General features: G+C 41.6%; 1 protein-coding gene across 7 annotated transcripts in view; it reads left to right on the forward strand.

Moving 5' to 3' along the window:
* Positions 1-15,799, forward strand: part of RIMBP2 (RIMS binding protein 2) — a gene marked incomplete at both ends in the record, with an annotated part of 154,082 nt that overhangs the window by 134,771 nt on the left and 3,512 nt on the right. For 5 of the 7 annotated variants that reach the window (XM_082324933.1, XM_082324931.1, XM_082324934.1 and 2 more), the window contains 5 exons: positions 1,192-1,309; positions 7,512-7,696; positions 9,995-10,163; positions 13,729-13,832; positions 15,636-15,707. In XM_082324933.1, coding sequence (XP_082181059.1) covers positions 1,192-1,309; positions 7,512-7,696; positions 9,995-10,163; positions 13,729-13,832; positions 15,636-15,707 — 648 coding nt within the window. Of the gene's footprint in view, positions 1-1,191; positions 1,310-4,406; positions 4,560-7,511; positions 7,697-9,994; positions 10,164-13,728; positions 13,833-15,635; positions 15,708-15,799 lie in introns of all 7 variants that reach the window. The other 2 variants (XM_082324932.1, XM_082324930.1) reach the window with 1 other exon arrangement.

Consider the following 15,799-nt stretch of genomic DNA (forward strand, 5'->3'; position numbering starts at 1 on the left):
ATCTCATTCCCAGAATTTTCAAGATATGGTCTTTCCCATGAAACATCTTTGGACAAGAATCAAGATTCTCCCCCAGTGTGACAGTGACCCAGATTTATGGAGTCACGGGTTTCATCATATTTCCATTTTCTCCCTTATCTCTGCACTGTCACTACTTTGCCTTCCTTTTTAGACCATCTCTTCTTGCCTTTGAAGTTGCAGACTGCATCTCTGCATGAGAATGCAGGCAAACAGCTTCTTCCAAAGGGAGAGGCCAGGGCCATTCCATATCTTTCAAGGATGCCTCTGCGTGATCTTGCCTATTTGCATTTCTGTCCATTAATCTGTAGCAGAGCCTCCACCCTGTGATAGATGCATCCGTAGGCTTCCCTGCTCCCTCAAGACCAAAGCAAGTTCTTTATCCTTTCAGTCTGCAACAGTCCAGAGTGGAAACCTCAAATCTGATGTGTTGCATGTAAGAGTAGCAATCAGCTGCCTGCCTTTCTAGCCTAGCAGTTAAAAATTTCTCCCATTAAAGTTGGTGCCCAAGCTGTATTAATCTCAATGACTGCATGATAAACTCTGGAGAGCATTAAAGTAGTACCATTTAGTTATTAAAATAGCAACACTTTCTGCAAGGGTAGTGAACAGAAAGACAGCTGTGATGTGAGATGAAGTGTGTCTACATGCCCTTCTGCGTGTTTCAATGACCTTTAAAAGGCTTTAATAACCGAAGGCCATTATAGAAAAGCAGCGTGCTCAAAGACAGAAGGATGTACACTTGTTCACATGCTGCACACTGGACAAAGCTATATAGCGGAGTACAAAAAAGGCTTGCCTTTTCCGTGCAGTCCAATCTCCACAGCTCTCGTGACTGGTTGTACTGCTCTTCAGGAGATTGTAACGTCATCTTAGCAGCAACAACAAAGGCAAAAGAATATTTCAAAAATTATTCTTTTCTTTTCTTTTTGTTCTGATGTGTGACTGCTGGTTACAAAACTCTGCCATAAATCAGGGAACCATTTTTTCTTTTGCAGGTTTGCCAGGCAACAGTATTTACTTTTCAGCTAACCTTTCAGTTAAAAACTAAGTTTAGTTGCCTTTAGAGCTTATGCTTCCTAATGTGATTGACTGATTAATGTCCGACCATATAACCATAATGTTACCATGCATGTGACTTACAAACCTGTTTTTTCTGTTGTTGTTTTTTAGCTTTTAGGTAACCCATCATCTGCAGGACGGCCTGAAAGGGCGGAGCATGCAGGGCGAAGGTCCTCTCATGGCAGTGCAGTGCCACAAAGGTCTCGACCAATGTTGGTCCCTTCCATTGGTTAGTTGGACAGATTGGTGCATTTCTGTTCTTTGCAGCCTCAGAGTTGGGAAGGCGGTCCTTAAAAATGAAACGGCAGACACTGGTCTTGAACCATGGGTACTCCTAGTTTAAATGGGGTGAAATGGAACTAAAAACATCTCCATCTGAGTGTCCCGGGGTCTCGCAGGGGGCTGAATCAGTAGTCATTGACATCACTGGGAGCCTTTCCATTGAATTTCGTGGGTGTTGGAGCTTTTCTAAGTTTGGTTAAGCTTAGATACTGTCAGATCTTAACCTAAGAAGAAATGATAATACAGGCAGGCTACTACACGATCAGTAAAATAAATGTACCCGTTCAGCCATCCATTCAGCCATCCATCTTTCCATTCATCAGCCATCATTTTGCATTCACTTTCCATTTTCTTGACTACTTTTTGGAATTTAGCAGGAAAAATGGAGGCTCTTAAATGTATCAAGTTAACAGAACTTGCATATATTTACTAGATTTGATATTTCTTCCAGAATCATCCCTATTCTGGTTTACTTATGACTTAAACTATATGCTGGTGTCTACCAGAAAATCCAAAAAGTAGTGCAGAAAAGATAATGGAATCAAGGCACTCTGGACAAATACATATCTGTTAAAACTTGCACTCTATACTGACAAATATGAAACATTCACACTGAAAATCAGTCAACACATGCAAAACAAATGCAGAAGGAGTTCTGTGAGCTATTAGCAGAACTTACTCCATGAAGATGTAAAGTTGGTCCAGTTCCTGTCCCGAACCTGGACTTTAATTTGTGAATACTGTAGGCATCGTCAGGAGGAGAAGGAAGCGGTGTCAGGCAATTCTCACCTGACATTTGTGTGAGTAAGAGACATCACAAATGGGGATGATCAGAGAGAGAGAGAGACTGATCATTAAGGAATGCTTTTATTTTTAAATATTAAATATTTTTCCCTTTCCGTAGAATCACACTAAAATGCCTGTACTGCAAATTAAAAGCAAAATCCCCCTAGTGGGCACAGTTATTTCGATATCTAGTAGATAGTAATTATTATTCTTGAAACCATAGATGAGAAAACACACAGCTGTAACGCGTGAAACTTTCTTAGTATGTTCAACGTAGCGTGGCTGTTCAGAGGCCTGATTCTCGTCCCACATCCTGGTGTGAACCAGGGTAATCTTCACAGATGTCAATGGAATTACACTGGTATGGAAATGGCAGGGGGGAGAATCAGCTCCAGGGGGGCTCCCGTGCTTCTGTTGACGGGTTGTTGTTAGCTGACCCAAATAGCTTTCGGATGATGGTGTGAAGACTGTTAGATTCTCATGTCCTTTTTCTTTTTCTCTGAAAGCAGCCTTTTTTTTCTCAGGAGTAAAGATTTCTGGTTTATGTTTGGACTACTTAAAGCAAGCTTTGTATCTAAGTTCTTTCTTTTATATTATCAGCCAAACCATTTTTTTATGAATAGCAAGAGAGTAGAGAGGTTTGTTTGAATTAATCCTTTGAGTTTCCTTTTAATTTTCATTTTAATTAAAAAATAAGGGAAGTGATTAAATTTAATCAGAGCTCACTTTCTGTCAACAAAGTTAGGACATGGAAGCCGCTAAGTAGTGACTTTGCTGTTTAGTAGTTCAATAGCAACAGCTTAGGAATCAGATAAAGAAATTAATTCTGATAGTCAATCTGTGCTCAAACAGATAATGAAATAGAAAACAGAATCTCAGATTTTATTTCTTCCAGTGTAACTTAAAGAATGAATTAGTGTATTTTGTAGTATGTCCAATCCACAAATGCTCTTTGGGGAAGATCCATTAAGAATAAATGACAATGTTGTCTGCTGCTGGTAACAAGCAAAGTACTGAGCGTTATGTCCAGTATCCGACAAAAAAAATGATTTGCTGTGAAATTGCTGAAAGGCCTCATGTGGTTTAGAGTTCGAGAGTCCGAACTTCTGACTAAAAGACTAGCGATTAAAATTACTGAAAGATAGGTATGCAGTATTTCTCACTTTCAGCATCATACTGTAATAAATCACTCTGAGGATAAGTGAAGCAAATATAAACACTTGACAAAGCTCTGCACAAAAGTTGCTTCCCGTAAGCCTGCTGGGGAAAAAATCTAGAAGCTATGAAATGTATCAAGAGTTCAGATAAATAAAATGTGGTGCAAGCAGGGCATCTAAAAGCATACAGTAGGGCATTTATAAAATTGAACCCACTGTTCAGAACTGCCACTGACAGGGGAAGCTTCCCGTGAATAAAGGTCTCCTTGAAGAAGGACGTTATTATAGTTGTGTCCTTATAGTATGTAGTTCCACATATATTCCAAGTGAAAAGCAGAGTAAAATAAAAGGAAAGAAGAAAATAAATACGATTGAGCCAAAGTTTAGACTGCTTAAATACATGAAACTGTTGTTGGCTTCAGCATATAGCTCAAAAATATGGATTCCAAATTTCTTGGCAGCAGCTTATTCTTTTACATGTATGCCTGGAGTTTTTACAGCTAAAGGGACACTTTAGTGATGGAAAGTTCTTAAGGCAGCTCTGGGAGGTTGAATTAGTGGGAAAGACCTTAAAAATTGTGATGCTGTTAGGATTCCAATGATAAAACTGTTCTCCAAAATGTTCCAGAATTTAAATTCTTTGAGGTATTTTCTCCATTAATCTATAAATACTTTGGATTAGTATCTTCTTGCAGGTAGGATTTAAGTAAATGAATTAATTTTTGTTTTTAGGTTGATACTTTAGAAGGTGAAACACAGTTTACAGTGCTCTTGACCTTGCAGATCTGGCAGGTAGGATTGTTTAAACCTCATAATGATGATTCCTATCCAAAGATCTAACGAACAATATTTACGCTGTATGAATTTTAAAAAGCACAATATTCAGATGCTTGAAAAAACAGGAGATAGATACACATTTCTGTGATTCCCCTGCTGAAAAAGGATTTCTAGAGGCTGAGACATCTGGCAAAGCTTATGCAGTGTTTAGCCTTCCTACTATATGCGAGTCAGAAAAAAAGGTAGGCAAAGCCTGCCCGCAGGAGCCTCCGCAGAGGCAGCTATACAATATGTTTTAATAGATCATTCCCTTTTTCTCCATAGAAATTACAATGGACAGTAACAGTGAAGGCGGTCGGTCTCGGTCAGGTAGTGAGGGAAATATTTCACCTGTAAAAGAAGAAGCTTATTATCGCAGCATTGGTGGACACAAGAAATGGCCTCAGCAGCGTACCATGGCCTCTGAATATAGATACGGTATGCCGAACATTATTCATCCTTTCTGACAGACACATTTTAGAGCTGCGTGTTAACAAGTGCGGTTTCTGTATGACAACATTGCATGCAATGCAGAATGCCAGGGGAACTAGCTCTTAAGTCCTGTCTGCTCTCAGGTAAGTTTCTCCAGCTCAGCTGTGAGGGACAAACAGCCCTTAGGCCTCTGTCCCGAAACTGCTGTGCAGCCACCTTTCCGTACTCGACCGAGTCCAAGCACACTGCATTGCATGAACCTCTGTGAAGCTATGCTGCTACTAATGCCAGTCAGCATTTACTGTATACACCTGAACAACCATCCATCACTACGACCACGTTTCCACTCGATCCATACCAATCGGGCAGGGACAAACAGTAGCTGGTATATCACAGCCCAGCATCCTAGAACGGGAAGCAGTTACCAAGCGTTACGCTGATTTACGGCTTGGGCTGAACGAAGATTCGGGGTCTTTTCAGTGACCACACAGGACTTTGCCTGTGTTACCTGGTGAAGACAAAAATTATTCTTATTTTTAGGAATAATTGCATCATAATGACAAACTTGTATTACACGAGTAAGGCAATTATACCCACTACTGATAGTATTTGTTGCTTCATCAACATAGAAATCATTACATGATCAACGACTCAGTTTTCATAGTTCATAACACAAGAAATTGAAGTGTCTGACACTTAGCCCATAAGAGCAGCCCAGGCCATATATAGAGCTAAGAAACACATTAGGGTTTTGTTGATATCTGAAATGAACCAAAAGGGGCCCTGAAAGTTTAGGTAAATCGCAAATGAAAGTGGAGTTTCCAAGCACACAGCTCTGACTGACTGACAACCAGACCATCAGCTTGTGTATCTCGGGGTCTCTCTAGTGAATTCAGTGCAGCTGTGGTTGCAGCCATGCGTCGAGTGGGAATCTGGCTGGCTGCGTCCAAAGACGAAGCGTTTACGTACACAATTATGTGTGTGTGTATATGTATGCTATACGTATATACCTCTTGGAAGAACAAGATGAGTGGCTAATGAGCTAATCAAGAGATGATTTGCTTTCTGATTCGCTGAAGCAAACATGACTGTTCTCAGTCAGATTGTTACGGGCCAGTGCTTTTAACAGGGATACATTTGGCTGTAAGTCATGTTTGCACCTAACCCCCATTAACTGCAGTTGGGAGTTGGATGCAAAAATGGATATTTTTAATTTAAAAACCAAAACACCCCTTAACCCACCTGTTTTACATGGCCTGGTGGGCCCGAGTATGACCCACAGAATGACTGCAGCCTGACTGTGGGAGACCAGAGCAGAGAGAATCCCATCCGTTGTGTCCCATTGCTTTCTGTCCCACATGTGCCCTTCTCCCCCACTTCCTTTCTGTGCTTTGTGCCTGCCTCAAGCTTCTTGGCTGGAATTTTTCCCTGCCCCTTTGCTGTTCTGCATTTTTCCCTATTCACGTTCTTTCTTGCGCTCTGGACCCAAGAGTTAGTAGCTGTTCCCTTAAAGCTGTGACCCTCTGAAACATTTTTCTGGTAGTTTAAAAATACCAAACGTTGAATAAAATGCATCTGATGTAGCGGCAAAAAAGAGGAATTTTATCTAAAACGTTCCACATTGAATGTTCAAACTATTACCAAAAATGGGAGTCTTTAATTTCTAAGAGGTGATTACAGTAAAAATTGTATTAATATGAAAATTGTTTGGAAAAATTTTGATACAGTTGAACTACATTTTTTTTTCATCATAATTCATAACATCACCTTCTCAATTTATTCATTGTGAAGCATCTTGTAAACTGGATGATAAGTATTGATTCAGCAAAGATCAAAAGTACGCGACTCCCGCTGAAGCTAGCGGGACTTGGGCAATAAGCCAAGTTTTCCAGAAATGGCTTGTGATTTTGAGGGCTTTATTTTTGGGGACTTCATGTGTCTTGAAAGAGCCTGTTTTTTGGGAAAGTGCTGCCACATGCTCTTTCAAAACAAAAGCCTTTGAAACCCGTCAATTAAAACACTCATTGTTAGCCATTTTGGCCTAATTTTCTAATTTGGTTTTATTGAAGTCCATCCTGAAGTATGTTGTTGAATCACGAACTAAACACATTCTCCAAGTCATTTGAGAAGTCCGAAAGATGTGTGAGCCAAAACCATCAGTTCTCATTTTTTATGTCCTAATTGATTTGATACCCTGCAGTGGACAGAGTTCAGTGCAGTGCCAAGGGCGTGATATTCACGGAGGATCTTTCCTAATGCGCTTACGGTTAAATGCAGTTGTAGCTAACCGTTCCTCCTGGATTTTAACACACCTTGTTGGTGTTTGGGTTGCTTTGGGGCACTGCTGGCTCTGTTCGCTATTGACTGTGTTTAACCAAGACCATAGGCAGTGTAGTTCCAACCCTGGCATAACTAACGCCACTGAAATCTATTTCTTCTTGCCTGTCTGGAGAGAAGAGGTTATAACCATGTTTTAAACCTGGTACCTAAAACATGGTATGTCAACACAGCTGGGATGTGCTTTCTTGTGTCCATGAAGAGCAGAAGCAGCTGTGCTGGAAAACAGGTGGATCCAAAGCATGGTTACTTTTGCAGTAACGATAAAGCCTGTCAGACTCATCGTTATGCCACTCTTAACATGCTTTAGTAATTTGTGGCAAACTCTAGTAAACCTAACAAAAATTGCTTTCTTACCTGAGCTGTATTCACATGTGCAAATGTCAGTGTGGCGTAGGAGAGCAGCACCACACTCAGTGCATGCAGACTGTATATGCTTTTTTAAAAAAAATAACAACTTGCTAATTAAAAAAAACCACACTAAGCTTAATAGGACATGCATTAAGTTATTGGGTCCTTTTCACGGAAATGCCAAACATTTTTCAAATATTAACTGGAATAGTTGAAAGATGAGGCCAACTTGTATTACTGAATTGTTCTTTTCTGAATTTACTTTCATAGATGGCTATGGTGGTCATGACCATCTTTCTCCAGATATTTATGAAGAATCAGAAACAGATCCTGGCACAGAGGATATTTCTACTCGAATATTTGTTGCGCTCTTTGACTACGATCCGCTGACAATGTCCCCGAATCCTGATGCTGCAGAAGAAGAGCTGCCATTTAAAGAAGGACAGATCATTAAGGTGGGATCTAAAAACAAAGGAAACGAAGGACCCAGTTTTACAAACAGGGTCTCCGTTGTTCCCTCCGGAGAAAGCAACTTGTGTGACTAGAGTCCAAGGATTTTTTTTTTCCTCCAGAGGTTCAGGCCGTAAATCTCACTGGATCTAGAATGTAATATCTAGCGCTAATGGCTTAAAAATAATTAGGTAATGGGCAAAAATCTCAAAGTTGCTATAGATAATTAGGGCCAGACTCAATTAGAGATTAGGTGCCGAGACTAAAACTGTGGCTCTGAAGCCCCCTATGTCCGTTGCCCCAGACCCTGCAGGAAGAACTGCTTCAGGGAGGATGGCTTTCCCGCAGAGGTGCCACAGAAGTGCTTAGCGTTGTACCTTCATATGTACCAGAGCTGCTGTATTTTTTTAAATGCCGAACGCTCCTAGCTAGTATACGCTTAAGATTAATTGAGGTGCAAAAATTAGGTATTTTGTCTTCCAGAGAAACTGGGAAGACCACTCCCTTTTCTGACTGCTTGGTGTAAAATACACCAGCTGCCTTGGAACGGGGCGCAGAGGACGAATCGGCCCCGTTTCATGTGACAGGGACAGTGTCAGGCTCTTCAGTGCCTTTTCGCCAGCCCTCTCTCCCAGCTTGCCTCATCTTACGGTTCTGCAGCTGCAAGGCAAATTTGTTCAGTTTGCTGATCTGATTTTGAAAAGCTAGCAGGTTTTTCTGCTGAATCAGCAAGTGTAAGCATCCCCTCCTGCAGCCTTGTATCTTGGCGATCTGGTGCAAAACGGGCAGAAGTGAGAGAGGCAGAAGGAACAGCTGCTGGTAGTGCAAGGGTAACCGAGATTTAAGTGTGGTCTGAAACAGAACCTGAAAAAATACGGACTCATTTGTTGCACTGCCTGTTTCAGAGACAAAATTGTAATTTCAGCTGTTAAAATACTGCCTGCCTTCCACTGTGTTGGATTGGCTCCTAACACAAATGTCTGTATCCTAAATCACTAATTTTTTAGTGTTAAATACTTTGTTAGACATTTTGCTTACCTCACGTGACAGAAGATTTATGCCAAATACATGGATCTTGTTTAAGAGCTTATTTTTCTTGGCAAGAACGTTCATTTCACTTGGGTATTTTAATTATTTCTTCACAAATACGTACCTGTTCGGGACTGAAAAGTCTAGAGAGGTCCCACATCAGATATTTATTCTCAGTGATGCTCATTTTATATTTGGAACCACGGTGACTACTATGTGATCTGCTGCTTTGAATTCCTCATGGAATTGTTGTGAAGATGGATTAGTTTGCGTTTTCAAAATACTTTTCATACATGATGCGAGCAGTGGGAGGGTGGAGGGCCAGTCCCAGCACGAGCCGCGCGAAGCCTCTCCCGTACGTGCGTTACGGGCACGTACGCTGGGCTGCGTGAAGTAGCGGCGGTGCCAGGTAAGTCCTGGATGTACAGCGATTAACGCTGAAAAACGCTCCTGCTCCCCAAAGTTGAGGCTATTCAGTGGTCGTTTGTAATGAACCCTGATTTGACCTGAAGGGATTAATTTGAGGGTTTTTGTTTGTTTTTAAAGAAAAGAAAAAACAATGGATTCAGCCTAAACAAGGAACAACCTAAACTCAGTCATCAGTTTGCCCTTAAGAACATCATTTTTGTTTAGTGCAGTCCTCGATCTAGGCCTTTGTATCATCAGTAGCCTTTATGAATTGACTGCGTTTTTAGAATTTAAGAGGAATTTTGGATTTACCTGTTCTCGGTGATGAAAATTCATGCTATTTTTATACCTTAATTCATGTTTTATGGAAAGACGATAGCAGAGCTTAAGTAAGTACATATATGAAGTATATTAAGTATCAAATAGGCTTTTTTGATCATATACAAGTTGTTCTATTCGAAGTAACAACACTGGGCACAGTTTTGCAAATGCTTCATTTTGCGTGTAGTTCATAGGGCACCCAGAGTGGTGCTACGTGAATAATGCCATAAACGTGAGTGTAAACCATTAACTTTACTTTTGGCTCAGCGCGGGGAGAAACTGATGACTTTTAATGGTGTCAGTCACTTCTTGTGCATTTCAGTGCTAACAAAAAAGTCCAAATTCTGCTTATGTATCTGAAGTCGTAATTCAAATTAAGATAACAGTTCCAGTTTTGTAACATAAGTCAGTGTAGTCAAAAACTAATATAATTCCACATCCGAACTGTAGTCGCCTGTCCATGCTTTAGTAACCATGTAGCCTCTATTAAAATTCCTAAGTGCTAAAACCTTTATTGACCAACATTATCACTCTTTGAATAACAGGTTTATGGGGACAAAGATGCTGATGGATTCTATCGTGGAGAAACCTGTACAAGAATTGGCCTTATCCCATGTAATATGGTCTCTGAGATCCAAGCAGATGATGAAGAGATGATGGATCAGCTCCTGAAACAAGGCTTTCTTCCTTTGAACACACCAGTTGAGAAAATTGGTAAGGAGAAACACATACGCTTCACTTCTCCTAACGTTTGGGTGCTGTTAACTTGGCTGGATCTGCTTTGCCTTTTGTTTTTACTATATGCAGATGCATCTAAATTTTACAGCAATTTACTACACCATGGGATACATTCTGTGTCAGTATCTGGATGACTTTATTCAACTGATATTTAATCTTGGTCACATCTTTTGCTGCAAATGAGGACTTGTATCCACCGCTCCACTCATTACTTTCTTTTCTTATTTTAAAAAAAATGGGGTTTGTCACCTGAAAGATTTCTAGACACAGAACATGATCCCTGTGCTTTGGAGTGTGCTGTGCTGAGGTGCTTTGTGATACGCTCACTGCTGCAAAGCATAAAAAGAATCACTTATTTGTTGTTACATTTTCCTACTTTACCAATAATTTAAAGGGATGGTGGCAAAGGGTTATGTGTAATCTCATTTGGGATAGCACTACGTATTATGAGATTTTATTAATATTGCAGTATCAAACCCTTTAAAAAGCAGAGTTTGGCCAAACAATTCTGTGTTACGAACCACTTGTGTTACATCATTGGTTCACTGTTGTACACAGATACACAATGCAAGTATCTTAACCTAGATTTCTTTCTAAAACTAAAATTCATACAACTATCTCAATATGTTCTAAAGTTTTCAACATGATTCAGAGTCTAAAGGGCTGGAATTGGTTCAGTCCTGTTTAAAAGTGAACTGTAAAAGTGGTTGCTAAAAAACCCAAAGAAATCTTCCACAATCGTTTTCTTAGATTGAATAAAACCTCATCGTTTCCAAAATTGTATTAGTAAATGTGAGACAAATTATTTTTTTGTTGTTTTTTTAAAATATTGAGATATTCTAAAATTCTCCGTTGTCCATGAAAGGGAAGGATGATTTAACTTCTTAAATGCTTGAGTCCTTAATTCAAACCTGTGTATTTATTTACTTACGCCACATAAATACAACCAATACTCCCACCCCCGTGCACCTGTAAGCCCACTGCCCACCTGCTCCTGTAGGTATAGCACAGACACCTCCACGTACACGCACAGGGCAAAGACCGGGGGAGGCACGCAGCGGGGCCCAGGGCTGTGCCCCAGCGCCTTGGCTGCCTGCAGCGTCAGCCTGCACGAGCGCTCGTTTCAGCGGGGTCTGCGGCACTTGAGGTCTATTAGAACGCGGTACCCGACCTGCCTGAGGTACGTCTGTACGTCTGTAAACCCAGCTGGGGCCTGATGGGATTAAGAAGTGTCTAAATACATTTCTGCTTCTCGCAATGAGGTCACGCGCGGGTACAGAAAATGTCTTCCTAAGCAGCTACGATGCAAACTCACTGCTTTGAGTCCTGCCCGGCGCTCGCAGTTCTTACCCAAGTCAGCAAGCTGTTGCTACAGAACACTCGTGCAAATGAAACCATTAGTCCACATGGCTCCCCGCAGTTTGACTATTTCGGCTATCTAAGGGTCATATTTTGCAAATAGAATTGGATGGTTTTTGTTGTGCTCAACTGGCAGGGTCTCCTGAAATAGCTGAGAAATCAGAAAGTCTCCATCTTGGGAAGAGGGAGAGGCAATTTGTGACAGAAATGTTGCCCTCCCTTACATTTTTGAGCAATTCTTTTTATTCTGGGATGTTTCTGAGCGAGCTGTTAGCAACCTACCCCCAGCAGTTCACCTTTAAATATCTTAGCACTTTAAAAGCATCGTGTATTTTCTCTTTAATATGGATTTAAATTGTTAGCCATTGAAAAAACAAAACTAGCAAATGCTCTTACTAATGGATTTGGAAAGAATAGTTAGTTTGGCTTAATTTTAAACTAAATACAAGTTCTGAATAGCAGAGATCCACGTGCTCAGACCCTCGCTGTCACAGAGGCTGCCCACGTGGATTTTTAGCAGAAGCAGGCTCTAATTGCCAGTCGGTCTCGTATTGTTACTCATATTTTTAATGTCATATCAGACACTTTACATGCTGTGTTCATATGACTATATTTTTCTTAATCCTTTGCCCACATTAAATCCTTAAAAACAGAACTTTGAACAGCTTCATATCTTTTCTTCTTTTATTTGTATGCATTCCTTTCCTGAAGTCAACTGTGACCGTTTCAAAGAGAGCACACGCTCTGTACACCGCAGATCCAGAAAGTCTAAAAGAGGTCTGTGCTAAGAACCAATCATTTGATTCAAGCTGTAAACTAGCTGAAATGATTTGAGCTGTCTAGATTTATTTTTTTATGCCTTTGAACTTTTGGAAACCAGAAGTTGGAAAATATTGTCACATAGCAATTACGTGTAGGGTCCCTTTTGGATTCTTCTCTTGGTCGTAGAGGGGCCCTTGACCCTGAACAGCGGGCAACGCCTTGCCCCAGAGAAGTACTTGAAAGCGGAGAGTGGGACTCTGAGACAATCCGTTAGGTATGGGTCGATCCAGGCTTTGGGGAGTCACGGGGATCGGGTCCCGCCTCTGTTACAGTCCGTGCCTTCATTTTGGATCTCTCCTTGTGTTCTGTGTAAATCCCTTGCATTGGTAGCTGGGAAAATAACTCCAAACCGCCCACTGCAAAAGTAAGTGATCTCCTGTGACTGAACGCTTCAGTGTCCGCTGGTGGGCGATGTGACAGCTGTGGGTGCATGCTACACTCGGTATTTGCTCCTACATTAGCCGAACCCTTAACGTCCACCCTCCTGCCCGACAGCCCCAGGGTGCCTCCTGACCCCCGGGTGCCTTGTCACACTGCCTAACGCTCATCAGACCCGCCTCGGTGCCTGTCTAAGTAGCACTAACAAGCATGTTTCTCTTGCTACAGCAATCATCCGCAAGAATCATGCTAATATCATTCAGATTTCCAAGGAAGCCCATTTTGGACTTCTCTGTAAATGTTTAATATCAATCGATAAACATTTCCTGTGGTTCCTGGAAACCACAAATTTTACTCCTTTCCTTCTGTTCCCCACAAAGGAAACTTGTAAACTTAAACCGTACTTGGGAATGTGGGTTTGTAGTCAGAGTCTGGAAAACGTTGCAAACCGCTTACGTACGGGGTAGCCTCTTTTGTCCTGGGACAGCTGAGAGCGTCCGCTTCTCCCTCCCGTCTCCCGGCAGAAAGCTGAAGATGAACCCCAGGCACAGAAGTCCTTGTGACTAGGAGGGGGGAAGGGAATAGACAGTAAATGTGGAGGTTTGAATAGAACGGAACAGAGATGAATGTCAAACGTTTGGCTTTGTGTACCCCGGTAACCTCTGATTCTTACGACCAAGAATGGCTGAAAATTTCGGAACGTTAGTTTTGCTAATAAACACTGCTCAGAGGATTCAGTGGCTTAGAATAAAGAGGGCAAGCCAACTGTTAAAAAATTATTTATGAAACGTACCTGCTGTTTTGAAACCTTGATCTGTGCTAATAGGTTTGGTAATCTGACCTTTTATCGCAGTGCTAGGGAAGTGTCAACATTGTTACTGCGCTGTCGTGGAAATGACGTGGGGAAGAATTGCGCCTTGTTTTTCTTTTCAAAATAACTTTGATAGCTTTCCTTCCCTTCCTCTCCTTGTGATCGGAACAGAAAGAAACCGACGGAGCGGCAGGCAGCATTCCGTGGCTACGAGAAGGATGGTGGCGCTGTACGATTACGATCCAAGAGAAAGTTCTCCTAACGTTGATGTAGAGGTACTGACCGAACTGATGACCGGGTTTACCGTTTGTGGAGCCATCATGTCGTTACAACATAGTCGGTATTACTAAGTGCCGTTATACATTCACAGCGGATGTGCAAAAAAATATAATAGTTCAGAATTGCAAACATTGGGCAAGTGGTTTTGGGGCAGATGTATGTGAGCTCGTGACTTCTGTACAAGTAGGTTCGTGGTTCTTGTTCAAACAAAATGAAGGAATATCCCGTGTAGGATTCAGTTAATACGGCTCAATACATTACATAGTTATGGATATATGCTCGTGCAATATATGTGTATACATATGTACGTAACAGAAATCTATAAGGAAAAAAGCGTGGAGTTAGGGAATGATTGTTTTCCACTTACTGCTTTCAAATTTCCTCTGGATGTTTCCACATAAGAACATGATTATTTTTGAGAAGCGGCCTAGCTCGTGCTGGCAAGCTGACGGCAAAGGATGCTTTCAGATCTCTGTAACCTTCCTCCAAAAGTCAACCCTCCTTTGCAGCCCAAACCAGAATAACATGGCACAGCAGGAGCATTCATAATATATTGTATGTCCTTCTCTGAATTGATGCATTTGAGCTTTCGTGAATGTACATCTTGCCTGCAATCCTTTTTTTATAACAACGCAAGGAGAACTTAACCAACAACTGAGCATTAGCTAGATCTTCATTTAAAAACAGCTGACGGCTCGCTTCGTTACGGGTTTATCTTCCATTTACCTGCATGCAGTTTCCCATCTCCCCATATTTGTCATCACCAGCAAGGGAATCACTTTTTACGTTGTCTGTGATGTTACGGGGCAAGTCCCTCAATCAAGATTTGATGCAGTTTTCATGTATGTACGCATTGTGGTAAGAATGTCAGGGTATGCTCGAAGCTCCCGAAAAATACTGTGTACCCAGGTGCTTCCTCAGTTACCCTTTAAAATAATTTTTTTTTTTGACTGGTGAATTGAAGAACAATTTGGAATCTTTTAAAGTAGAAAGCAAATTTTGAAATATGTGGGACTCGGTGCTTTAAAACTCAGCCGGAGTTGTCCTACGTTTCTTGCTGAACCAAATCTTGTTCTAAATTACGGTGTTTCAAAGTAGTTTGGGCAACAAATCAGGTAAACTGTACTTATATATTGCAAACATTTTATTTGTTCTCTCTCTTTCCCGTGACCAAAGGAAACTAAAAATAAGTTAAAAAACCTAATTAAATTACATTTAAAGCACAGGTGATTAAAAAGAGCCCAGTACGCTGCAGATCAGGACTGGAGATGCCCGTTACGAAGCCTTTATTGAACAGAATCCAGTGTAGCTCCACAACCGAGTTCAGGATCGTTGTGTTTCAGGACAAGCGGTCCGAGCCGATCCTGTCCCCGTCGGTCCTAGCGCTCAGCTCAGTGCAGAGCGTGGGCCTGAGCCAGCTGCCTCCCCTCCTCGCAGGGCTGACTTTAAGGGCCCTTTGAAGTCACATAGTTCAAAGCTCCAGAGTTTGTTCAGGTTGTTCAAGGCTTCGCGCAGATGAGTTCTGAGGAGCTCCGGGGTCCGGTTGCACTCAGCTCGTTTGTCGCACGGAGTCCCGTGGGTGCCTAGAACCTAGCGGGAGAGGTGCCAGATTTAGCAAGCTAAAAAAAACCCCCCAAAAAAAACATAAAAAGGTTTTGCTCTCAAAGTTTAACCCGGCTTCACCAGCTGTGTCTTAACATAAAGGAGAGGGAAAAATATTAATGGATTTACTATTAATAAAAAAAATGTTAGCCTTTGCCTAACAAAACACGCACCGCCACGTGTTCCTTTTCCTGCAGGCCGAGCTGACGTTCTGCACGGGGGACATCATCACCGTCTTTGGTGAAATAGATGAAGACGGATTTTACTACGTAAGTTGGCTCCCACTTGGTCACTTCAAACGGCTACAAACCGTTAGAGCAGCCTTCGCTAGCGTGGGTTATTAAATGAGAGCCGGGGGGGA

The sequence above is a fragment of the Platalea leucorodia genome, assembly GCF_965183815.1.
Source record: "Platalea leucorodia genome assembly, chromosome: 12".
NCBI lineage: Eukaryota > Metazoa > Chordata > Aves > Pelecaniformes > Threskiornithidae > Platalea > Platalea leucorodia.